The following is a 26,625-nucleotide window of genomic DNA, read 5'->3' on the forward strand; positions in this document are numbered from 1 at the left end:
ACAAAACGATTTCTCTGGTAGGAAACATAAAACATTTTTAAAACAGCATCTCGATTCGATTGACTACGAAACCGCAAAGTCCATTCTTGATATCTCCCGTTATGCGCGTCCCCCCCCCCCCCCCCCCCCCCCCCCCCCCCCCCCCCCCCGGCCCCCACAACGCGTGCTGCTGGCCCGTCCCCACGTATATAACTCCCCTTTCAAACGGCCATTTTTCCGCAGACCACTCCAAAGCAACCGAGACCAAGACCACCAGCAGGACTCGCGAGGAGAGCGCGCCCGCCCGGAAAGAAAAAAAAACCCTAGCCCCGCCCGGGCCTCCGCCTCGCGATGTCTTGCACGGTGGCCATCCCGAGCTCGCCAGTCTTCTCGCCCTCACGCCGCCCACTCTCCTGCAAGGCCGCCTCCGCCTCACCGGAGCCCACCGTCCCCGCCTCTACCGCGGCGCCCGCGCCCGCCGCCGCCGCCGGCTCGCCGCTCCGCCCCTTCGCGCTCCGCGCGCTGCTGCGGGAGGAGGTCTCCCCGTCTCCGCCGCCCCAGCCGACCTCCGCCGCAGCGGTGGCTTTGGTACCGAGCGGGGCCGCGCTGAAGCGGCGGCGACCGACGCCGCTTGTCGTGCCGGCGTCCGGCGCCGCGGCAGCTGCTGCTGCGGCGGCGGCGGTGGCCGCTGTGGAGGCGGATCCGAGGAACGAGGTGGAGGAGGAAGGGGAGGAGTTCGCAGCGTACTGCCGGAGGGGAAAGGGAAGGAGAAGGGTGGAAATGGAGGACCGGCATGTGGCCAAGGTCGCTCTCGGCGGGGACCCCCAAGTGGTAATTTCCATTGAAATTCTCTCCTACTCTCTGTTTATGTCTGTACTTTTCTCGTGATTTTGAGAAGTAGAAAAACCACAATAAAAGACTTACAATTCAATTCTGAAATTTCCGCAAGGACCGGAACTTAATCGGCTGATTCCATCTTCTCAGGCACTGTTTGGTGTGTTCGATGGCCACGGCGGGAAAAACGCGGCAGAGTTCGCCGCGGAGAACATGCCCAAGTTTATGGCCGAGGAGTTGACGAAGGTAAACGGCGGAGAGATCGAAGGAGCGGTGAAGAGGGGTTACCTCAAGACGGACGAGGAGTTCCTCAAGAGGGACGAGAGCGGGGGCGCGTGCTGCGTCACAGCCGTCCTCCAAAAGGGTGGACTGGTCGTCTCCAACGCTGGAGACTGCCGTGCGGTGCTCAGCCGAGCAGGGAAGGCAGAGGCGCTCACCTCTGACCACCGGGCGTCCAGGGAGGACGAGAAGGAAAGGATTGAGAATTTGGTATGTCCAGGGTGTCACAGCCCTCTACTTCTCTTCTGATGCAATTGAACACCCATAATACATGAGTTATACATTGTTGTGTGCGGTTTTTCTTATCTGTCTGCTCTTTTGCTTTTCAGGGTGGATTTGTGGTGAATTACCGTGGAACATGGCGAGTCCAGGGCTCCCTGGCAGTGTCTAGGGGCATTGGGGATGGACACCTAAAGCAGTGGGTTGTGGCTGACCCAGACACCACGACGCTCCTGGTTGACCAGCAGTGCGAGTTCTTGATACTTGCTTCTGATGGCCTCTGGGATAAGATCGACAATCAGGAGGCGGTAGACCTTGCACGACCTCTCTGCATCAACAATGACAAGACCTCTCGCATGGCTGCCTGCAGGATGCTCACCGAGACATCGATTTCCAGGGGCTCGACTGATGATATCAGTGTCGTGATCGTGCAGTTGCAGAAATTTTCAAGCTCGTAACCTAGTTGGAGAAGCTGGAACAAAACTCTAGCCAGTAGCACTAACAGACTGGTGATAGGTAGACATGATATGTTACTTCGCTGGCGAAAGTTTTCATGAGTCAGCGCTATTTGGAGGGGATTTTAACATTCATTCTTTGGTGTAGAGCCATTCGTCTTATTATTACATCATTTAATTCATTCTTGGTAAGTACTGAAATAAGGGGTGATATCTCGCTTCATGATATTTTTTCACTGTTAGGGCTAGTTTTGGAACACTGTTTTCCTAAGCGATTCGGTGAATTGCCTCTGTATATTATATTCATAGATTAAAACTTACCGTGCCTTTTGAATTTATTGTCGATTCTAGCAAAAAGAAAGAATACTAGTAGCTTTGCGCCATACCTTGATCTTAATATCTGTATGTTGGACACTCCATTTTTTGTAGTACTTTAGACATCTAAACTAGTTCAGACTTAATTTAAGACTAGGTAAGTACCCGTGCGTTGCAACGGAAAAAAATAGTGTAACAATAACATATATATGACTATATGTTGTGTTGTTAATTAAAATTAAGTTGCATATGGACTTTGTAGTGACAATTGGTTGTAACCTTGAAGGCTAAAAATTGATGTTGTTCTTGATCCTAACCACGCTCCAGACTTGCTTGCCAGGTTCATTTGTAAGTTCAAAATTATAGACCAAAATTAGGTGAAAAGACCAGCTGAATGGAAATTTTCTTTTCCCAGTAAACTGCATATTTGCCTTCGCCTAACTATCCATTGTTTTAATCTCTATATAAGAACAGTCATGCGAAGTTTGTCTATTAAAAAAAATCCATCGCTATAATAACAATACCTTTTTTTGCTGCTTTAGCATTATTATCCATCAATCCTTCAATTCAGTGTTGTATTTTGATGCCTGAGGGTAGAAAGAACGATCTTCGTTGCACCCAGTAGTCTTGATTGAAAGAAATGTATACAGTATATTGCTGCACTTCTCAGAATTTATGGACATTTCTTTGAACCTGAACCTGAAAAAACATAGTTGATCATTATTGAGAACAAATGGCATACCAGAATTGTTGCTACCCTATTATTTGAGCATAATGACGTAGTCACATGGATGCAACTTGCGAGCCGATTTTGAGCCAAGCCAAGCCTACTCCTTCAGCTCGTTGAGTGGAGACGACAGTGGTTTCTAGGCGAGCGGACGATGCGAGCGCAGGTGGCGACGACTGGTTGGGGGCCGGGCGGAAGACGCGGACATGGCGTTTTCTAGGCAAACGGGTGAGGGTATCGAGTGCAAGTCGATTAGGAAGAAATGCATGGGGTTTTCTGTAAAAGGATGACGCAGGACGACCGCTAAACCGTCGTTGGATTTATATGCACTTAAAGAGAATTAATCCACGTAAGCTTCATAATAAACAATAATGCATAGAAAAATAATATGTTTCTAAAATCTAAACCATCGTTGGATGATCTAGAACAAAAATAGATGTCTCTGTTCAAAAATGTGGTAACAATATTTAACATTGGTTAAAATATTCAATTACCACAAAATTTCTGAATTCTATGCAATTTAAACAATAATTAATCCACGTTGGTTTCATAATCAACTGAAAATTGCATAAAATCAATAAAGTACCAAAGTACGCAGCGGAATAAAATAGTCCATAAATTCTCTGTAATTTGTTAGATCTAAAAAATATTTCTGTTTTTTCTAAATTTTCTGTACTATTTTTCTGATTTCTTTTTCAGTTTTCACTATTTCTAGGAATAATAATAAAAATCGCTGGAAAAAAATTGCTGGCCATGTAGCCCAGCCGCGCGCTGGCGGCCCATGGGAGGAGAGGGCGCGCGCGCCTGGGACCAGTAGATGGCAAGCCAACATAGCTGGGAGAGGGCGGTGCCCACCCAGGCCGCAACCTGGGCCTGGGCTGCGCATTTGGCCCATGCAGCATCCCCTTCCCTTTAATTGATCTCAGCCATCAGTGCGATCCGATGGTCCACATTCATCTCAGTGTTCTATATAATGTGGAATAATCGGCCATAGACTAAGCCCTAGTTTATTTGCTTCATTCACCCACCCGCCGCTCAACACATTGCCTGTAGCCGAACCCGGCCACCGTAGGGAGCATGCCGACCGCGCGCCTGCTACTTGCTGTTCATTCTGGCCGCATGGCCATTGCCACAGGCACTTGGCTGCATGGCCATCTCTATCTGATTTTGTTCTTTTTTATTTCTTGGTTCTAGCCTTAACGAACGTCCAGCATGCCTCCTCTGTGTTATATTTTTTTTTCAGCCGCACAAGAACAGCTTCCTGTTTATCGATCTGTCTCTCTTCCTTCTCTCTCTGCGAGTTCGCCTGTCTCTGTTTTCCAGTCGCCTCTGTGCACTGAAAAAACGACCGGAATTTCATGAGCACTGGCCTCGCAGACCCTGCCGCCAGCTAGCTCATCCCTTCGGGCGGGTGAGCTGCTGTCGGCCGGGAACTGACGGCGGTCCGAGCACGACAGCTCGAGAGTGGGTAAGACGAGTCGGTCTCTTGACCGTCTTTAACTTTTAAAAACTCGGATCTAGTCCTCATTTACTCGAATCCCTTACTGTGTGAATAAATGTATGAGATGGATGTAATGTAATATTCGGGATTGAGTTATGAGTTGATAAAACGTAGATCCGTGGCCTTGCGTTATTTCTGTTATTTTCTGTGATGATTTTCTGTACCTTTGACTGAAAACCAGTCCATGGATTATATTGATAGTGCTCTGTACACTTAATCCATACGCGGTTTCTGTTTCTTATTGACTGTTTCTTGGCCGTGAATTTAAAAAAAATCCGAGCCTTGAGATCTCTGTTGACCCGGTTTAGAACCTTTTAGGGTTAGGTTTTTAAACCCTAACCCTAAAATGTCGATCTGTTTTTGCTATCTCAAATTTCATGTGTTTGGCCGAGACTAAGTCTCTCATTGGCCGAAAACCCTAGATTTAGGGTTATGTAAACCCTAACTCGAGAGTTCTAAGATTATTTGTAATCTATTCTAATCTCTCTGTTCTCGGGTCATGAACTATGATAAAAAAATGAGTTCAATCACATTTATCTGAGACCTTTCTGTTATCTCATAAAACTGATTCGGATTAGGAGATGGGTCTGAGAATGCCTAGAAATAGATAAAAGCTCCTTCGTGTAGCAGGAAACAACATGAGTGCTATTGGTTAGAAGGGATGAGTTGTGTTTGCTGTATGTGTTGGTCAGAGTTCGATCACTATGTGGCGTCTTTTTTGGCTATTTTATTTATTGGCTGGATGGCTGTTGGCAGAACCAGGGGAATGGGAAAGGCAAAGGGAAAGAGAGGGAATGGGAATGGCAGCGGGCGCGAGAGAGGGGACGGGGAATGGGAAAGGAAAGTAATGAGAATGTCAGCCCTCACAAGAGAGGGGAATGGGAAAGGCACCGGCGCAAGACAGGGGAATGAGAAAGGGAGAACAGGGAATCAGAATGGCAGAACAGGTACTGGCAGCCTACCCCTTGCTGCCTTAATAAGTAGTAGAGAAGTGTAAGGTGCGCAGTTTGCTTATAATATTTAGTGTGCCGATTTTATGTGATTTTGAATTTATTGACGCTCCATTCTTTATACTGGCACGATACATGCAATTTTTTTTGAGCTTTCTTGTCTAAAGCACGATTGGCTCAGACTGTGTTCTTATTACTCGTATTTATATTTGTTTCTTTTTTTTTTGTTTGCTTCAGCATGAAACCCGTGTTTAGAACTAGAGTCCTTTAGATTTGAGATCCCCTTTTGGAGTACATAAAATGAGGAAACCGCGTAGAATAGGGCTACCGATCGAACGAATTGGGCTACCCCAGTTTTTAAGAAATCATTTTTTATCTTTTATTTAGGAGATGCCAATTTCTTGATTTTTAAAAACTAAGAATCGAATTTTATAAGCTGAGTCATAAACTGGTATATTTTGAACCACCTCAATTTCAAACCAGTTTCTTAAAAACTAGGTGCTTTCAAACATAGCCTAAGTTGAACGGTATCATATTCTTGAAGACAACTCACGTATAAAAATTTCAAATTACGCTGGTTCAACTAAGACAACTCACATATAAAAATTTCAAATTATGCTGGTTCAACTATGATCCCTTTTTTTGTAGGCTCGAGTCGACGCGTGGCCACGTGTTTTGAGACCAAAGAAGAGGCAGTCAAGTCATTTTCTTATGAAGTAATTCTAGTTTTGTGATTATCATTATATGTAGAGTTAGTTAGCTTTAGAAAATTTCGCCTCTTGTGAGGTGGTTGCGTCGTGACTGAGGGATTCCTTTGATGCGTCTTCATGCCATGCACCTACCGCGTGCCGATTAATTTTGACCAAAGTTTCTTACATAATTTTACTTCAGCTATTGAGCCATGATATATCCGAAGTAGGAGTACGTCATGTCCGCGCATGTATTTTATTGCCCATTAAATCATCCTTCACACAACCTAAAACCTTACTCCCTCTACCAAACTAGAATTCATTCCAAATTTCTTGAACAGTTAAAACATCTCGAGTTTGATAGAGTTATGTAATAAAATAATAATATTTATTACTAATTATATTATTCATTAATTTTATTTTTCCTAGTGTATATATTTGATGGTATAAATATTCATTATTCTCTGTATAATTTTGGTTTAATTTGAGATCTTTGACTCTTCAAAATATTTAGAACGACTTATAATTTGAAAACGAGGAAGCTAAAACTCTTAAGGGAACCCAAGATGCATTAATAGCCAAGACACCGGAGGAGTAGAGCAATTAACCCTGGTCCAGTTGGAAATTCGAACTCAGATTGGATAACTTGGATTCGACCGAAAGACATAGACTCGGATTCTAGGAAGTTCGACCCACACATCAGAACCAAATCAATATACACAACCAGATTAAGGGAAGCCGACGTTTTCTCTTATACAATAAAGGCTTGTTTGGGATCAAAGATAATGAAGTGGATTGAGAGGGCTAGAATCTCCTACTACTTAATTTTGAACAGTAAGGGATTATAGGTCCCTCAATTCCCTCAATTACCCTTTGTCCCAAACAAGCCATAAGGGTTCTATCTATGATATTCTCGAATCTTAAGGGAACCCACATGTAACTTTAGATGTAAATCTCATAGATGGTAGGTCCAACTGTTTAGAGCAGATCTCATTCCCTATCTGATATGTTAGCAATTGTCATCCTGTAATTATCTCCCTTCTCATACTATAAAATTAGGTATAAGGCGCCCCACAAAAGAGGGAACACATCTAAACAAATAGACACCACCAAACTAGATCTAGGGTGTTATCAAACACGAGAGCCTAAACCAGTATAAATGTTTATGTCTTTATGCCTTTACTTTTTGTTCTTGATCACACGAAACCTCTACATGCAAATTCACTATCGAGAAATCCTCGACAAGATTCATGACAGTGATCAAAATTAGTTATCTTTACTTTCTCACTTTTAATAAAATACTAATTTATTTATATAGTTTATAACTCATAGTCACTAGAACATAAATAACATTTTAGCTACGTAAGAACACTAAAGATGTAACTCCGTAGAGAGTCGCGGATAGGGGTGGTAATGGATCATGACCCTAATACTTCCTTCACAAACCAACAAGGCCCTTAATTTTGTTAGTTCAAAATTGTATTGTTTTATGATCCGGCCCTAACTTGACCCGATCCTTAAATTTGCTAGGCTAAATTAAATAGCCCATTACCACCCCTAGTCGCGGACCTTCTCCACACGCAAGTGGTGCTCGGCTTCCGGCTCCTCTCGGACGCTCTCCGTCGTCTCTGAAAGTCGCCTAGAGGTGGTGATTAGGTAAATCTGAAATTTATAAACTTTAAGCACAACTACAAGCCGGGTTAGCGTTAGAAATATAACCGAGTCCGAAAGAGAGGGCGAAAACAAATCAACCAAAGAAATAGAGCGGATGACATGGTGATTTGTTTTACCGAGGTTCGGTTCTTGCAAACCTACTCCCCGTTGAGGTGGTCACAAAGACCGGGTCTCTTTCAACCCTTTCCCTCTCTCAAACGGTCACCTAGACCGAGTGAGCTTTTCTCCTCAATCAAATGGGTCACTTAGACCCCACAAGGACCACCACAACTTGGTGTCTCTTGCTTTGATTACAAAGGTGTTGAGAACAAGAATGGGGTAGAAGAAAAGAGATCCAAGCGACAAGAACTCAAATGAACACGAAAATCTCTCTCTCACTAATCACTAAGTGTTTGGAGTGATTTTAGACTTGGGAGAGGATTTGATCTCTTGTTTGTGTCTTGGAGTGAAGTCTAGAGCTCTTGTATTGAATGCAAATTGCTGGAAAACTTGGATGTCTTGAATGGTGGTGGTTCCTATAGCCCCAACCACCAAAATAGCCGTTGGGGAGGGCTGCTGTCGATGGGCGCACCGGACAGTCCGGTGTGCCACCGAACACTGTCCGGTGCGCCAGCCACGTCACCCAACCGTTAGGGTTTTGACGGTTTCGACCGTTAGGGTTCTGACGGTTTCGACCGTTAGAGCTCGGACAGCCTGGGGCACCGAAGAGTTAGGTGCGGCATCGGACAGGTACTGTTCACTGTCCGGTGCGCCTTCTGGCGCTGCTCTAACTCTGTGCGAATTGTCCGCGCACTGTGCAGTTGACAGTCGACCGTTGCGCTGGTGAGCCGTTGCTCCGCTGGCACACCGGACAGTCTGGTGACCCACCGGACAGTCCGATGAATTATAGTGGAGCGCGGACTAAGAAACCCGAAGGTGAAGAGTTTGAGGTCGATCCTCCCTGGTGCACCGGACACTGTCCGGTGGCACACCGGATAGTCCGGCGCGCCAGACCAGTGTTCTCTTCGGTTTCTTTTGCTCCTTTCTTTTGAACCCTAACTCGGATCTTTTTATTGGTTTGTGTTGAACCTTTGGCACCTGTAGAACATATAATCTAGAGCAAACTAGTTAGTCCAATTATTTGTGTTGGGCAGTTCAACCACCAAAATCATTTAGGAAAAGGTTTGACCCTATTTCCCTTTAAATCTCCCCCTTTTTTGTGATTGATGCCAACACAAACCAAAGCAAATATATAAGTGCATAATTGAACTAGTTTGTATAAGGTAAGTGCAAAGGTTGCTTGGAATTAAACTAATTTATATTTCATAAGATATGTATGGATTGCTTTCTTTCTTTTAAAATTGTCGGGGACCATAATTAGGGGTAACCCCAAGACTCCTAAACTCGGATGGTAATCACCATCAGCACAAGCTGCAAAAGCCTGATGGGCGCAATTCAGGTCAAGGCTCCATCCACTCAAGGGACACGATCCTGCCTCGCCCGAGCCCAGCCTCGGGCAGGAACAGTAGACCCAGGTGGATTCACGTCTCGCCCGAGGGCCTACTCAAGCAACAGGCGCACCATCAACTCGCCCGAGGCCCAGCTCGGGCGAGGCTTCGCAGTGAAGCAACCTTGGCCAGATCGCCTCGCCAACCGACCGTATCGCAGGAGCATTCAATGCAAGGATCGCCTGACACCTTATCCTGACGCGCGTTCCTCAGTCGGCAGGGCCAAAGTGACTGCAGTCACTTCGCCCCTCCACCGACTAACCTGACAGGAAAACACCGCCGCCTGCCTCGCTCCGACTGCTGTGCCACCCGCCAGGGTGAGGCTGACAGCAGCCGAGTCCAGCCTCATGCGCCATAGGAAGCTCCGCCTCGCCCGACCCCGGGGCTCGGCCCCCGCCTCGACCTCGGAAGACGGTCTCCGCCTCGCCCGACCCTAGGGCTCGGACTCAACCTCGGCCCCCGCCTCGTCCTCGGAAGACGGTCTCCGCCTCGCCCGACCCCAGGGCTCGGCCTCAACCTTGACCTCGGAGGAGTCACCGCCTCGCCCGACCTTGGGCTCGGACCGACCACGTTACAGGGGGGTACATCATTACCCCACCCCTAGCTAGCTCAGGTTACGGGGAACAAGACCGGCGTCCCATCTGGCTCGCCCCGGTAAACAAGTAATGATGGCACCCCGCGTGCTCCCATGACGACGGCGGTTCTCAGCCCCCTACGGAAGCAAGGATACGTCAGCAAGGACCCGACAGCCCCGACAGCTATGCTTCTACAGGGCTCAAGCGCTCCTCCGACGGCCACGACATCATATGCACAGAGCACTAGCACCTCTCCGACAGCCACGTCGGCATGTACATAGGACTCTAGCTCCTCCCTGCCAGACACGTTAGCATATTGCTACACCCCCCATTGTACACCTGGACCCTCTCCTTACATCTATAAAAGGAAGGTCCAGGGCCCTCGTACAAAGGAGGTGGCCGCGCGGGAGGACGGGCTGACGGACAGGCTCTCTGCCTCTCTCGCGAACGCTTGTAACCCCCTACTGCAAGCGCATCCACCCTGGGCGCAGGATAACGCGAGTCGCGGTTCCCTTTTTTCCCCTTGTGTTCCATCTCGCGCCGACCCATCTGGGCTGGGACACGCAGCGACAATTTACTCGTCGGTCCAGGGACCCCCAGGGGTCGAAACGCCGACAGTTGGCGTGCCAGGTAGGGGCCTGCTGCGTGTTGACGAACAGCTTCCCGTCAAGCTCCAGATGGGTAGTCTCCAGCAACCTCTCCAGCCCGGGACGCTGCTCCATTTCGGGAGTCTCGAGTTCATGTCCCTCGACGGCAGCTACGACATGGTACTCCTTCCTCCGTCGTGCGACAACGACAACGACGGTCGTCAGCCCGCCCGACGGTGGCGGAATCGACGACGTCTTCCCCCCATGGCGGAAGAGCAGCATCCGGGCCTGTCCCGTCACCTTCCTCGCCGCAGGAGGAGGAGGCGGGGCAACCATGGACAAGAAGGAGGCGACACCTCGTTGGCTGTCGAGCGAGTCAACGACGCCGGCGCCCCAGCGGGGGACACGTCGGGCGTTGACCTCGTGCCTGAGACGAAGACGAGCGTCGTTTCCCCGCAACACCCCAACCCCAAGCGGACGGATGACGCCAGCACGCTCGCGAAGGACTTGCTGGGCGTTAGCCTCGTACCTGAGATAACGGTGCAGTCCGCCCCCGACGCGACTTCGTCACCATCCGTCGATCAAGAGGTACCGTCCGTTTTCCACCCTATGCCTTTTAGATTCGGCTTCGACCCACCAAGCGACCCAGCTTCGGTGGACGCTTTCATAAAGGCATATCCTAACCTTCTGGGGTACCATATGTGGTCAACCTGGGACCGACTGACGGTCGTCTCAACCTACGGGCCCCCGGGTTCCGAGGAAGATGATGAGCCCGACTCTGGTTGGGATTTCTCTGGGCTCGGTAACCCCAGTGCCATGCGAGACTTCATGACCGCATGTGACTACTGCCTCTCCGATTACTCCGATGGTGGCCACAGCCTTGACGACGAGGACTATGGCCCAAGTCGCGAATGTTTCCACGTCGATCTAGGGGGTCTCGACGAAGGCAACCACCTTGCTATGCCGGAGGACGACGATCCCCTTAGGTCTGCGCCTCGCGTTGACATCCTTCGGGAGCTAGCTGTGGTCTCAGTCCCTGCGGGGGGTCAGGACGCACAGCTCGAGCAAATCCGCGAGATACAGGCCAAGCTCGACGAGGAAGCAGGACAACTTGTGCAGCTCCGGCAGAACATCAGGCAGGAGTGGGTAGGACGAGCACTAGCTGGAGAAGCGCGTCATCTGGCCCAGGACGTCCAGCACCGCATCGCTGACGATGCCAGGGCGAGGCTGCCCCCGGCTTCCAGTGGGGTCGGCCAGAACCTGGCTACAGCAGCAATACTACTCCGAGCGATGCCGGAGCCATCCACCACCGAGGGGCGGCGTATCCAGGGAGAACACAAGAATCTCCTGGAGGATGCCGCGGTCCGACGGACCAAAAGCTCTGCCTCCCGAAGGCAGGTGTACCCCCCGGAGCATCGCGCCGCGACTTCCCGATTCATACGGGAAGCCTCGGTCCACACCGGGCGCATGCGGGACGCAATGCCTGCAGCCCCGGGTCGCCTCGGCAACGAGCACCACCGCCGCGACCGTCGAGCCCACCTCGACGAGAAGGTGCGCCGAGGCTACCACCCAGGCGTGGGGGACGCTACGACAGTGAGGCGGATCGGAGTCCCTCGCCCGAACCACCCGGTCCGCAAGCTTTCAGCCGGCCCATACGACGGGCGCCGTTCTCGACCCGGTTCCAAGCCCCGACTACCATCACCAAGTACTCGGGGGAAACAAGGCCGGAACTATGGCTCACGGACTACCGGCTGGCCTGCCAGCTGAGTGGAACGGACGATGACAACCTCATCATCCGCAACCTCCCCCCTATTCCTTTCCGACGCCGCCCGAGCCTGGCTGGAGCATCTGCCTCCTGCGCAGATCTCCAACTGGGATGACCTGGTCAAAGCCTTCTTCGGGAACTTCTAGGGCACATACGTGCGCCCTGGGAACTCCTGGGATCTCCGAAGCTGCCGCCAGCAGCCAGGAGAATCCCTATGGGACTACATCCGGTAATTTTTGAAGCAGCGCACCGAGCTGCCCAACATCACCGACTTAGATGTCATCGGTGCGTTCCTCGCCGGCACCACTTGCCACGACCTGGTGAGCAAGCTGGGTCGCAAGACTCCCACCAGGGCGAGCGAGCTGATGGACATCGCCACCAAGTTCGCCTCTGGTCAGGAGGCAGTCGAGGCCATCTTCCGGAAGGACAGGCCGCCTCAGGGACGCCAGCAGGAAAACGTCCCCGAGGCGTCCGCTCAGCATGGCACAAAGAAGAAGGGCAAGAAGAGGTCACAAGCGAAACACGACGCCACCGACGCAGATCTTGTCGCCGCCGCCGAGCACAGGAACCCTCGGAAGCCTCCTGGAGGGGCCAACCTGTTCGACAAGATGCTCAAGGAGTCGTGCCCCTATCATCAGGGTCCCGTCAAGCACACCCTTGAGGAGTGCGTCATGCTTTGGCGCTACTTCCATAAGGCTGGGCCCTCGGCGGAAGGTGGCAAAGGCCATGACAATGACAAGAAGGAGGGCAACAAGGCAGAGGAGTTCCCCGAGGTCCAGGACTGCTTCATGATCTACGGTGGGCAAGTGGCGAACGCCTCGGCTCGGCACCGCAAGCAGGAGCGCCGGGAAGTCTGCTCGGTGAAGGTGGCGGCGCCGGTCTACCTAGACTGGTCCGACAAGCCCATCACCTTCGACCAAGGCGACCACCCCGACCGCGTGCCGAGCCCAGGGAAGTACCCGCTCGTTGTTGATCCCATCATCAGCAACGTCAGGCTTACCAAGGTCCTCATGGACGGAGGCAGCAACCTCAACATCATCTACGCCGAGACCCTCGGGCTCTTGCAGATCGATCTGTCCACGATTCGGGCCGGTGCGGCGCCTTTTCACAGGATCATCCCCGGGAAGCGCGTCCAACCCCTTGGGCAACTCGATCTGCCCGTCTGTTTCGGGACTCCCTCCAACTTCCGAAAGGAAACCCTCACGTTCGAGGTGGTCGAGTTCCAAGGAACCTACCACGCAGTGCTGGGGAGACCATGCTACGCCAAGTTCATGGCCATCCCCAACTACACCTACCTCAAGCTGAAGATGCCAGGCCCCAACGGGGTCATCACCGTCGGATCCACGTACCGACACGCGCACGAATGCGACGTGGAGTGCGTGGAGTACGCTGAGGCCCTCGCCGAATCTGAGGCCCTCATCGCCGACCTGGAGAGCCTCTCCAAGGAGGTGCCAGATGCGAAGCGCCACGCCGGCAACTTCGAGCCAGCAGAGGCGGTTAAGTCCGTCCCTCTCGACCCCAGCAACGACGCCTCCAAGCAAGTCCGGATCGGCTCCGAGCTCGACCCCAAATAGGAAGCAGTGCTCGTCGACTTTCTTCGCGCGAACGCCGAGGTTTTTGCGTGGAGTCCCTCGGACATGCCTGGCATACCGAGGTATGTCGCCGAGCACTCGCTGGATATCCGAGCTGGAGCCCGACCCGTGAAGAAGCCTCCGCGTCGATTCGACGAAGAAAAGCGCAGAGCCATAGGCGAGGAGATCCACAAGCTGATGGCTGCAGGGTTCATCAAAGAGGTATTCCATCCCGAATGGCTAGCCAACCATGTGCTTGTGAAAAAGAAAGGTGGGAAATGGAGGATGTGTGTAGACTACACTGGTCTAAACAAAGCATGTCCGAAGGTTCCCTACCCTCTGCCTTGCATCGATCAAATCGTGGATTCCACTGCTGGGTGCGAAACCCTGTCATTCCTCGATGCCTACTCAGGGTATCACCAAATTAGGATGAAAGAGTCCGACCAGCTCACGACCTCTTTCATCACACCCTTTGGCATGTACTGCTATATTACTATGCCATTTGGTTTAAGGAATGCAGGCGCGACATACCAAAGGTGCATGAACCACGTGTTCGGAGAGCACATTGGTCGAACGGTCGAGGCTTACGTCGATGACATCGTAGTCAAGACGAGGAAAGCCTCCAACCTCCTCACTGACCTTGAAACGACATTCAAGTGTCTGAGAGCGAAGGGCGTGAAACTCAATCCCGAGAAGTGTGTCTTTGGAGTCCCCCGAGGCATGCTCCTGGGGTTCATCATCTCCGAGCGGGGCATCGAGGCCAACTCGGAGAAAATCGCGGCCATCACCAACATGAGGCCTATCAAGGACTTGAAAGGAGTACAGAGGGTTATGGGATGCCTTGCGGCTCTGAGCCGCTTCATCTCGCACCTCGGCGAAAGAGGCCTACCCCTGTATCGCCTCTTAAGGAAGACCGAGCGCTTCACTTGGACCCCCGAGGCTGAAGAAGCCCTCGGGAACTTAAAGGCGCTCCTGACAAGCGCGCCCATCCTAGTGCCCCCCGTTGCGGGAGAAGCCCTCTTGATCTACGTAGCCCCCAACCACTCAGGTGGTCAGCGCCACGATCGTGGTCGAGAGACGAGAAGAAGGGCATGCATTGCTCGTCCAGGGGCCGGTCTACTTCATCAGTGAAGTACTGTCCGAGACAAAAATCTGCTACCCGCAAATTCAGAAGCTACTGTACGTGGTAATTCTGACGCGGCGAAAGTTGCGACACTACTTCGAGTCTCATCCGGTGACTGTGGTGTCATCCTTCCCCCTGGGGGAGATCATGGGCGAGACAATCTCGTTCGCTCCTCGGAAGGCCATCAAGTCCCAAGTCTTGGCGGACTTTGTGGCTGAATGGGTCGACACCCAGCTTCCAGCAGCTCCGATCCAACCGGAACTCTGGACCATGTATTTTGACGGGTCGCTGATGAAAACAGGAGCGGGTGCGGGCCTGCTCTTCATCTCACCCCTCGGGAAGCACCTCCGCTACGTGTTGCGCCTCCATTTCCCGACGTCAAACAACGTGGCCGAGTACGAGGCTCTGGTTAATGGGTTGCACATCGCCATCGAGCTAGGGTTTCAGCGCCTCAACGCTCATGGCGACTCGCAGCTTGTCATCGACCAAGTCATGAAGAACTACCACTGCCGCGACCCGAAGATGGAGGCCTACTACGACGAGGTTCGGCGCCTGGAAGACAAGTTCTACGGGCTCGAGCTCAACCACATCGCTCGACGCTACAACGAGACTGCGGACGAGCTGGCTAAGATAGCCTCGAGACAGACAACGGTTCCCCTGGACGTCTTCTCCCGAGACCTACATCAACCCTCCGTCAAGACCGACGACACGCCCGAGCCCGGGGAGGCCTCGGCCTAGCCCGAGGCACCCTCGGCCCCCGAGGGTGAGGCACTGCGCGTCGAGGAAGAGCGGAATGGGGTCACACCTAATCGAAACTGGCAGACCCCGTACCTGCAATATCTCCACCGAGGCGAGCTACCCCTCGACAGAGCCGAAGCTCGACGACTGGTGCGGCGCGCCAAGTCGTTCGTCTTGCTGGGTGACAAAAAGGAGCTCTACCACCGCAGCCCCTCAGGCATCCTTAAGCGATGCATATCCATCGCCGAAGGTCAGGAGCTATTGCAAGGAATACACTCGGGGGCTTGCGGTCATCACGTAGCACCTCGAGCCCTCATTGGAAACGCCTTCCGACAAGGTTTCTACTGGCCAACCATGGTGGCCGACGCCACTAGGATTGTACGCGCCTGCCAAGGGTGTTAATTCTACGCAAGGCAGACACACCTGCCCGCTCAGGCCCTGCAAACAATACCCATCACCTGGCTGTTTGCTGTGTGGGGTCTGGATCTCGTCGGTCCCTTGCAGAAGGCACCCGGGGGCTTCACGCACCTGCTGTTCGCTATCGACAAATTCTCCAAGTGGATTGAGGTTCGACCCCTAAACAGCATCAGGTCCGAACAGGCGGTGACGTTCTTCACCAACATCATCCATCGCTTTGGGGTCCCGAACTCCATCATCACCGACAACGGCACCCAGTTCACTGGCAGGAAGTTCCTGGACTTCTGCGAGGACCACCACATCCGGGTGGACTGGGCCGTCGTAGCTCACCCCATGACGAATGGGCAGGTAGAGCGTGCCAACGACATGATTCTGCAGGGACTTGAGCCGAGGATCTACAACAAACTCAACAAGTTCGGCAAGCGATGGATGAAGGAACTCCCCTCGGTTGTCTGGAGTCTGAGGACGACGCCAAACCGGGCCACGGGCTTCACGCCATTTTTTCTAGTCTATGGGGCCAAGGCTATCTTTCCCATAGACTTAGAATACGGTTCCCTGAGGACAAGGGCGTACGACGACCGAAGCAACCAGACCAGCCGAGAAGACTCACTGGACCAGCTAGAAGAGGCTCGGGACATGGCCTTACTACACTCGACACGGTATCAACAGTCTCTACGACACTACCACGCCCGAGGGGTTCGGTCCCGAGACCTCCAGGTGGGGGACTTGGTGCTTCGGCTATGACAAGACGCCCGAGGGCGCCACAAGCTCACACCTCCCTAGGAAGGGCCGTTCATCATCGCCAAGATTTTGAAGCCCGGAACATACAAGCTGGCCAACAGTCACGGCGAGGTCTACAACAAAGCTTGGAACATCCAACAACTACGTCGCTTTTACCCTTAAGATGTTTTCAAGTCGTTCATATGCCTCGTTCCCTTTACATACACAAATAGAGTCTATCCGTCAAGGAAGGGTCAGCCTTGCCTCGGCAAAGCCCAACCCTCCCTCGGGGGCTAGAGGGGGGGAACCCCCTCTGCGTCAAAATTTTCCTCGGAAAAAGTCTTCTACCAAAACGACTTTCGTGTTTCCCGGCTATATCAGTAACAGAACCCCACAAAACGAATAAGAGCGCATGTAAGCGGCAAGGCCGACCGAGCCGAGGGACTCCTACGCCTCCGGGATACGGATACCTCACTCGTCACCTTCCACGAAAAATAACTCTTACTCGGATAAGCGATTCTGCTACTGACGAACAAGTCTGGTTACTCGAAACAGGAGGAAAAGAAACGCAGCTTTATAACACGACAACAAAGTGTTCAAGCCTCGGTGACCACGAAAGACACATACATGTTCAAAACAAACTGCTCCGGCAACATCAGGCATCGCCCGGGGGAGGAGCAGCACCCTCGGCTTCGTCTCCACCCTCAGCGTTGTTTCCACCCTCGGCGAGATCTGCCCCGGCCTTGGACGGCGACGCAAGCGGAAGGATTTCCACCTCGAAGGAGGACGCTAGCACCGCGATTGGGCCCGTGACGGCCGCGTCAAGCCTCTGAACTTCGGTCAGGGCAGCTTCATCTTCATCGAGAAGACAGTACCCCTCGCTGACCCGCTCCAGATCCACATCGTAGTGGGAAGCGAGCATGGCGAAGGCCCGCCTAACGCCGTGATGCAACGCCTCGCGGAGTCTGCTGCGCACATGGCCGCCCAAGGCCTGCAGGCGACTCTGGGGGGAGCTTCCCGAGGGGACGTCGTCAAGACCAAAAACCTGGCAGAAGGCCGAGATAGCTTCGGACATGGCCACGCGGTCGGCCTCCTTCTGCTCAGCCGCCTGGGCAAGTGCCTTGGCGGACTCGTTGAGGGCCGACTCGAACTCTGCAAACAGGCAAAACAGGATTCTTCAGACACGAGTTGAAGAACAAAGCTGGATCGAAGTCTCAAAGCGGCCAAGACATACCTTCAGCCTGGGCACGCTGCTCCGAGGCTGTGGCTTGGGCGGACTGGGCAGACCCGACGGCCACGACCAGGTCCTCCGCAAGGGCTCCGGCCCGAGCAGACACCTCAGCTAGCTAGCCCCCAAGGGCCTTAGCCCAGCTTTCAGCCTCGACAGCATGGTTCCGAGATTGGTCCCGCTCACCGATGACCTGGCCAAGCTCCAACTGCTGCTGTCGCGCCTTTGCACGTGCCGCCGCTTCCTCCACCCCCAGCTCATCACAGAGCAACCGAAGGTCCACCGCCTCGGCGCTCCGTTGGGAGAGGTGCTCGGTAGCCTCAGTAAGCGCGGCCCTCAGGAACTGCAGCGAACCCCAGACGTCGGCCTCGCGGTGGATGAACGATGACTTGGCGGTGCTTAGATCCGTCAGATCCTGAGGACGGGAAGCAGGGCGTCACAAAGAATGCCCTGGTCACGTGAAAGGTATGCCTGAAATCCTTACCTGGAGGATCCTAGGAACGTTCCTGGAAAGGACCTCCATGGTTGACCGAAGCGACCCCATCGCTGCCTCGGCACACTCACATAGCTCGTCCTGAGACTGCTCCTCCCGCTCATCTTCAAGAACGAAGAGGGGTTTCGAGGCACCACGGGTCCAGAATCGGAGCGCCTGCCCACGCCGCTCATTGGGATCGCACCGCGCGAGGATGAGGTCGCCGCTCCCCAGGACGGGCCGCGGTTCTGCGCCCCCCTCCTCCAAGGCATCGGGACCCCCTGCGGTCGGCGCATCGGGTACCTCCTCGGCTAAGGAGGTAGGCTTCCGATCACCGACCTCGGGTAGTGGCGCCTCAACCATCTCAGCATCGGCGGCGATGGGTGGCTCCACGGGCAGAACGGTAACAGCCTCGGCAGAAGCTGGTGCCGACGCTGGCAACACGTCAGGTGGGCTCAAGGCCGCGGCCGCGCCAACAGTCTCCCCCGGCACGACGGCCGCCTCGACAGAGGGGTCAGCCTGGGGAGCTCGCCCCACGACAACTCGTGCCGCCTGAGCCCCCCGCTTGGGGGCATCTTGTGTGGAGGCCAGCCGACCGGCGTGGCCCAGTGCGGCACCGGCTGCAGAAGCCAGCACCGTCTTAAGGGCCTTCCGGGGAGCCAGACCGGCCGAACCATGCCTCCATTTGCTGGGAGGAAAAGGAAAAGCAGGATCAGGACACACGAAGGAGGAGCCAGGACAGAGGTATCCTCAGATACTTACCCACTCCGGACCAAGGCCAATCGTGCCTGCGGGGAGGCCCCTCGGGCCTCGGTCCCCGCGGGCACTGCCGAGGTTTGCCCCGCTGCCGGCTTCGGCACCATCCTCGCCTCAGGCGCCCGGAGCGCCGAAGGGACGGTTCGTCCAGGCGCAGTCACGACGGCCTGAGGATCAACCTCCTGTGCGGCCGGCACGGGCGACGACTCTTGGGGGACAGGCGGGTCGGCCTAACTCCCGGGGTCACCTCAACTACCTCGGCCAAGGGGTCAAGTACCCCCTCAGCCTGCCCCTATTCTTCGGACTGGGACCCTGATGTCCCGGCCCCAAATACCGACAGCGCCAGCCCACTCGGGGGCTGGCTCGACGACCCCTGGCCCAGCCTCAGATCCGGGCTGAGGCCAAGGCGGGCCGCCATGTCGTCGTCTTCGTCATCATCATCGTCGTCGTCGTCGTCAGGCGTCTCCGGCGACGGCTCCCTCGGGAGCCCGTCCCTTTCCTGCCTCCGACGGTGCCTCTCCAAGGTGTCCCGAGCCCACATCCTCTCGCGAGCCCGAGCCTTTTTCGCGTCCTTCTTCTCCTTCTTCTTCTCCGTAGTGACCCTCTGTGTGGCTCGGTCCACCGCGTCCTCCGGGACCGATGGCAGGGAAGGCTTGTGACACCACAACTCCTAGAGACGGACAGAAATCTCGACTATGAGAACCAAGGGCAATCTGACACAAGAAAGAAGAAGGAGCGGACACTCACCAGGGACATGCACCCGCACTCGGGACGCATCAAGGGCTGGGTAAGGGCGCCGGCGTCCAGCCTCCCTACCGTGCCAGCTACCCGCCTATGGAGGTCATCGGCGGAGAGGGGGATCGAGGACATCTGCGAACCCTCCAAGTCTACCCCCGGCATCATCTCCGAAAGCAGCAACCGCTGCTCTGTTAAGGGAAGCACCCTCCGGCGATGGATGGCGGCGACCACCCCTGTGGCGGTATGCCCTCCGTCTCGCAGCTCCTGCAAGGCCTCCAGAAGGGGCTGGAGATTCTTCTGTTTCTCGTGCGCGGCCCCATAGCGCCAGTTGCTGCCGGCGGCAGTCACCACTCGTTGAGAAAAGGACGGGAGCCTCCCATCGTCATTCCGGAGGTAAAACCACCGGCGCTGCCACCCCTTGTTCGAAGACACAAGGATGGCAGGGATGTACTATTGCGCGCGCGCCTGCCTCAACTGGAGGATGCAGCCACCGGCCCGCACCGCCATGCGGACCCTCTTTTCCCCCGTCGTCAAGGCAAAAGGCTCCGCGGAGAAGAGATGGGTCCACAGATCCCAGTGGGGGTCAATCCCCAAAAATACTTCACAAACCGCCGCGAAGATGGCCGCTTGCGCGATGGAGTTGGGGTTGAGATTGTGCAGCTTCACCCCGTAGTAATGCAGGAGCGCCCGCATGAAACGACTTGCTGGCACTCCGAACCCCCGCTCATGGAAGGAGACAAAACTCAGCACATACCTCGACGGCGGGGTCGGGGCGGCCCCGCTCGGAGGGACCATCCACTCCGGCTGCGGGTCACCAGAGAGGGGACAGAGCAAGCCATCGGCGACAAGGGCCTCCAGATCGTCCACTGTGATGGTGGAGAAAGGCCACGGGTCGCGCGGCGGAACGACGGTTACCTGGTCGGCCATCGCCAAGCGAAGGGGGTGGCGGCGGAGCGAACAAGGTGCGTGGTTTTCTTTCTCTGGCTATTCCCTTGGGTTGCGGAAACCAAAGCAGGAGGCGAGCAGCAGAGTAAAGAACCACCACCGGTCCCTCTTTCGGATATATAAAGGCCCGGGCAAGACCCGTTCAACACTTCGCCCGAACCTGCCGCGAAATTCAAACTCGAAGGCAAAACGACCGTTCCTCGACCGACTCGCGCACGCACAACGGCTGCCCCGCGAACCACCCGTCCTGTCGCATTAACTCCGCGGCAGGGTAGGCGACACCTTTGGCAGGCGAAGCGGGCGATGCTTCACCTCCGCCATGATGACCGCATCAAAAAGAGGTGTGCCACATCGTTTAATTTCACATCCTTTTCCTCTTCCCCTTTCTCTCTCTTGCTACAGGGACCGGGAAAGGGGATACTCTGAAAGGGATCCTTCTCCGCAAAGGAAGCGGGCCCCGAACCCTCCTACTGATCAGGGGTTCGAAGGCTGGCCCCTCGGAAGGGTTCGACAGCCACCCTAGAGCACTCAGGCTCCGCGCCCACTACTTATCAGAGGTTCGAAGGCTGGCCCCTCGGAAGGGTTCGACAGCCGCCTCAGAGCACTCGGGCTCCGCGCCCACTACTGATCAGGGGTTCGAAGGCTGGCCCCCCGAAGGGTTCGACAGCCGCCCTAGAACACACAGAGCGAGGGATGACTCTGGGTACGTCTGATACATGGTCGAGGCTCATGCTACGCTCCCGAGGTACCCTAGGACATTTTCGAGACCAGCAGGAGCGATTCTGTAACGAAATCCCATCAGAGGGAGGCATCGAGCCCTCGGACCCTATCAAACGGGACCGGGTCCGGCAAATCACCTGCAGGTACTTTTGGAGCACGCCTCTAGGTCACTAGCCGACCCTTATCGAACGGGGCACGGGCGTCCACTCGGATCACCCGTTAGCAACTCACTAGAGACACCATGTTTGGCGCGCTCCGAGGGCAACATGGTGCTTTCCCCCCTCCTCCTTGCGGAAAGGCGACGAAGGGGCGTATGATAAAAGCGGAGTCAGTTCTTGACCGTCCCCTCACTTTGTGCAGAGGCTCGGGGGCTGCTCTTGCAAACCCGGCTCCGGTCAAACCGTTGACAATGTCAACATACCAGCCTGAGAACTCGGAACCTGACCATGCACCCGGGCTACGATCAGATCGCATGAGGGAACAACCAGACCGGCCGAGGCATCACGAAAGGCAGTAAGGCCTCGGAGGAGTCAAACCACTCCTCCGAGGCCTCGGGGGCTACACCCGGCGGGTGCGCTCGCGCGCACCCACCGGAACAAAATATTACCGAGAAAGGTCGGTCCCCTTGCAAAAAAGTGCGACAAAGCCTCCAAGCGAGTACCAACACTCCCTTTGAGGCTCGGGGGCTACTGTCGGGGACCATAATTAGGGGTACCCCCAAGACTCCTAAACTCGGCTGGTAATCACCATCAGCACAAGCTGCAAAAGCCTGATGGGCGCAATTCAGGTAAAGGCTCCGTCCACTCAAGGGACACGATCCCGCCTCGCCCGAGCCCAGCCTCGGGCAGGAACAGTAGACCTAGACGGATTCACGCCTCACCCGAGGGCCTCCTCAAGCAACAGGCGCACCTTCAACTCGCCCGAGGCCCAGCTCGGGCGAGGCTTCGCAGTGAAGCAACCTTGGCCAGATCGCCTCACCAACCGACGTATCGCAGGAGCATTCAATGCAAGGATCGCCTGACACCTTATCCTGACGCGCGTTCCTCAGTCGGCAGGGCCAAAGTGACCGCAGTCACTTCGCACCTCCACCGACTGACCTGACAGGAAAACAGCGCCGCCTGCCCCGCTCCGACTGATGTGCCACCCGCCAGGGTGAGGCTGACAGCAGCCGAGTCCAGCCTCAGGCGCCATAGGAAACTCCCCCTCACCCGACCCCGAGGCTCGGCCCTCGCCTTGACCTCGGAAGACGATCTCCGCCTCGCCCGACCCCAGGGCTCGGACTCAACCTCGGCCCCCGCCTCGGCCTCGGAAGACGGTCTCCGCCTCGCCCGACCCCAAGGCTCGGACTCAACCTCGACCTCAGAAGACGGTCTCCGCCTCGCCCGACCCTAGGGCTCGGCCTCAACCTCGACCTCGGAGGAGTCACCGCCTCGCCCGACCTTGGGCTCGGACCGACCACGTTACAGGGGGGTACATCATTACCCTACCCCTAGCTAGCTCAGGTTATGGAGAACAAGACTGGCGTCCCATCTGGCTCGCCCCGGTAAACAAGTAATGATGGCACCCCGCGTGCTCCCATGACGACGGCGGTTCTCAGCCCCCTACGGAAGCAAGGATACGTCAGCAAGGACCCGATAGCCCCGACAACTGTGCTTCTACAGGGCTCAAGCGCTCCTCCGACGACCACGACATCATATGCACAGAGCACTAGCACCTCTCCGACAGCCACGTCGGCATGTACATAGGGCTCTGGCTCCTCCCTGCCGGACACATTAGCATATTGCTACACCCCCCCATTGTACACCTGGACCCTCTCCTTACATCTATAAAAGGAAGGTCCAGGGCCCTCGTACAAAGGAGGTGGCCGCGCGGGAGGACGGGCTGACGGACAGGCTCTCTCCCTCTCTCGCGAACGCTTGTAACCCCCTACTGCAAGCGCATCCACCCTGGGCGCAGGATAACGCGAGCCGCAGTTCCCTTTTTTCCCCTTTGTGTTCCATCTCGCGCCGACCCATCTGGGCTGGGACACTCAGTGACAATTTACTCGTCGGTCCAGGGACCCCCCGGGGTCGAAACGCCGACCAACATGACCACGTGTTTTGTTTTTGCAAATTCTTTTGGAAAATATTTTCAAAGTCCATTTGCAAATAGTCAAAGGTATATGAATAAGATTTCGAGAAGCATTTTCAAGATTTGAAGTTTTCTCCCCCTATTTCAAATGCTTTTTCCTTTGACTAAACAAAACTCCCTCTTGATGAAATTCTCCTCTTAGTGTTCAATAGGGTTTTACTAATTTGAAGGAAGATCAAACTATTTTAGATACCAATTTTTGAAAAATTCCTCCTTAAAATATAGATACCAATTGATATAGAATTTCCTAGAGGAATACTAATTTGAAAGATACCAATTGAAAACATTAAAAACTTTATCTCGGAAATTTTTGAAATTGGCGTGGTGGTGCGGTCCTTTTGCTTTGGGCTAATACTCTCTCCCCCTTTGGCATTAATTGCCAAAAACGGAGTCTTTAGAGCTCTTTTACTTTCTCCCCAATGGTATGAGTAATAAGAGTGAAGATTATACCAAAGTGGAGAGCGATGCGGAGTGACGGCGAAGGGTAAATAATACCGATAGAGTGGAGTGGAAGCCTTGTTTTCGCCGAAAACTCCATTTTCCTTTCAATCTATGACTTAGCATAAGAATTTACTTGAAAATACATTAGTCGTAGCACATGAAGGAAATATGATCAAAGGTATATAAATGAGCTATGTGTGCAAAGTATCAATCAAATTTCCGAGAATCAAGAATGTTTAGCTCATTCCTAAGTTTGATAAAGGTTTTCTCATCTAATGGCTTGGTAAAGATATCGGCTAGTTGTTCTTTGGTACTAACATAAGCAATCTCGATATCCCCCCTTTGTTGGTGATCCCTCAAAAAGTGATACCGAATGGCTATGTGCTTAGTGCGGCTGTGCTCAACAGGATTATCCGCCATGCGGATTGCACTCTCATTATCACATAGGAGAGAGACTTTAGTTAATTTGTAGCCATAGTCCCTAAGGGTTTGCCTCATCCAAAGCAATTGCGCGCAACAATGGCCTGCGGTAATATACTCGGCTTCGGCGGTAGAAAGAGCTCCTGAATTTTGTTTCTTTGAAGCCCAAGACACCAGGGATCTTCCCAAGAACTGACAAGTCCCTGATGTGCTCTTCCTATCAATTTTACACCCTCCCCAATCAGCATCTGAATAACCTATTAAATCAAAGGTGTATCCCTTGGGGTACCAAATACCAAACTTAGGTGTATGAACTAAATATCTCAAGATTCTTTTCATGGCCCTAAGGTGAACTTCCTTAGGATCGGCTTGAAATCTTGCACACATGCATACAGAAAGCATAATATCTGGTCGAGATGCACTTAAATAGAGTAAAATCCTATCATCGACCAATATACCTTTTGATCTACGGATTTACCTCCCGTGTCGAGGTCGAGATGCCCATTGGTTCCCATGGGTGGCTTGATGGGCTTGGCATCCTTCATTCCAAACTTGGTGAGTATGTCTTGAATATACTTGGTTTGGCTGATGAAGGTGCCCTTTTGGAGTTGCTTGACTTGAAATCCTAAGAAATACTTCAACTCCCCCATCATAGACATCTCGAATTTTTGAATCATGATCCTACTAAACTCTTCACAAGTAGATTTGTTAGTAGACCCAAATATGATATCATCAACATAAATTTGGCATATAAACAAATCATTTGCAATAGTTTTAGTAAAGAGAGTAGGATCGGCTTTGCCGACTTTGAAGCCATTAGTGATAAGAAAATCTCTTAGGCATTCATACCATGCTCTAGGGGCTTGCTTGAGCCCATAAAGCGCCTTAGAGAGTTTGTAAACATGATTAGGGTACTCACTATCTTCAAAGCCGGGAGGTTGCTCAACATAGACCTCTTCCTTGATTGGTCCATTTAGGAAGGCACTTTTCACGTCCATTTGGTAAAGCTTAAAGCCATGGTAAGTAGCATAGGCAAGTAATATATGAATTGACTCAAGCCTTGCTACGGGTGCATAGGTTTCACCGAAATCCAAACCTTCGACTTGTGAATATCCCTTGGCCACAAGTCGGGCTTTGTTCCTTGTCACCATGCTCATCTTGCTTGTTGCGGAATACCCACTTGGTTCTTACAACATTTTTATTAAGACATGGAACAAGATGCCATACCTCATTCCTCGTGAAGTTGTTGAGCTCCTCTTGCATTGCCAACACCCAATCCGAATGTCTTAGTGCATCCTCCACCTTGTATGGCTCAATAGAGGACACAAAAGAGTAATGTTCACAAAAATGAGCGACACGAGATCGAGTGGTTACCCCTTATGAATATTGCCGAGGATGGAGTTCACGGGGTGATCTCGTTGTATCGCTTGGTGGACTCTTTGGTGTGGCGGTCTTGGACCCTGATCATCTTTCTTATCTTGATCATTGGCATCTCCCCCTTGATCATTGTCCTCCTCTTGAGGTGGCTCTTCTTGATCTTCATTTTCATGATCTTGAGCTTGATCCTCATCTTGAGTTGGTGGAGATGCTTGCATGGAAGATGATGGTTGATCTTGTGCTTGTGTATGCTCTTCGGATTCCTTAGGAAACACATCCTCGATGGACATGTTCCTTAGCACGACGCATGGAGCCTCTTCATCATCTAGCTCATCAAGATCAACTTGCTCTACTTGAGAGCCATTAGTCTCATCAAACACAATGTCACAAGAGACTTCAACTAGTCTAGTGGACTTGTTAAAGACTCTATACGCTTTTGTGTTTGAGTCATAACCGAGTAAAAAGCCTTCTACAGCCTTAGGAGCAAATTTAGATTTTCTACCTCTTTTAACAAGAATAAAGCATTTGCTACTAAAGACTCTAAAATATGAAACATTGGGCTTTTTACCGGTTAGGAGTTCGTATGATGTCTTCTTGAGGATTCGGTGAAGGAAGAGCCGGTTGATGGAGTAGCAAGCAGTGTTGATTGCTTCCGCCCAAAACCGGTCCGAAGTCTTGTACTCATCAAGCATGGTCCTTGCCATGTCAAGTAGAGTTCTATTTTTCCTCTGCACTACACCATTTTGTTGTGGTGTGTAGGGAGAAGAGAACTCATGCTTGATGCCCTCATCCT

General features: G+C 53.1%; 1 protein-coding gene across 1 annotated transcript; it reads left to right on the top strand.

Moving 5' to 3' along the window:
- The first annotated feature begins 237 nt into the window (after positions 1 to 237).
- LOC100383423 (uncharacterized) lies at positions 238 to 2,315 on the top strand. Its single transcript, NM_001176075.1, is given in 3 exon segments — positions 238 to 810; positions 964 to 1,302; positions 1,422 to 2,315. Coding segments are annotated over 3 exon segments (1,167 nt in total). The 5' UTR covers positions 238 to 330; the 3' UTR covers positions 1,770 to 2,315.
- The last annotated feature ends 24,310 nt before the right edge of the window (positions 2,316 to 26,625 follow it).

Source organism: Zea mays, chromosome 1, assembly GCF_902167145.1.
Source record: "Zea mays cultivar B73 chromosome 1, Zm-B73-REFERENCE-NAM-5.0, whole genome shotgun sequence".
NCBI classification, from domain to species: domain Eukaryota; kingdom Viridiplantae; phylum Streptophyta; class Magnoliopsida; order Poales; family Poaceae; genus Zea; species Zea mays.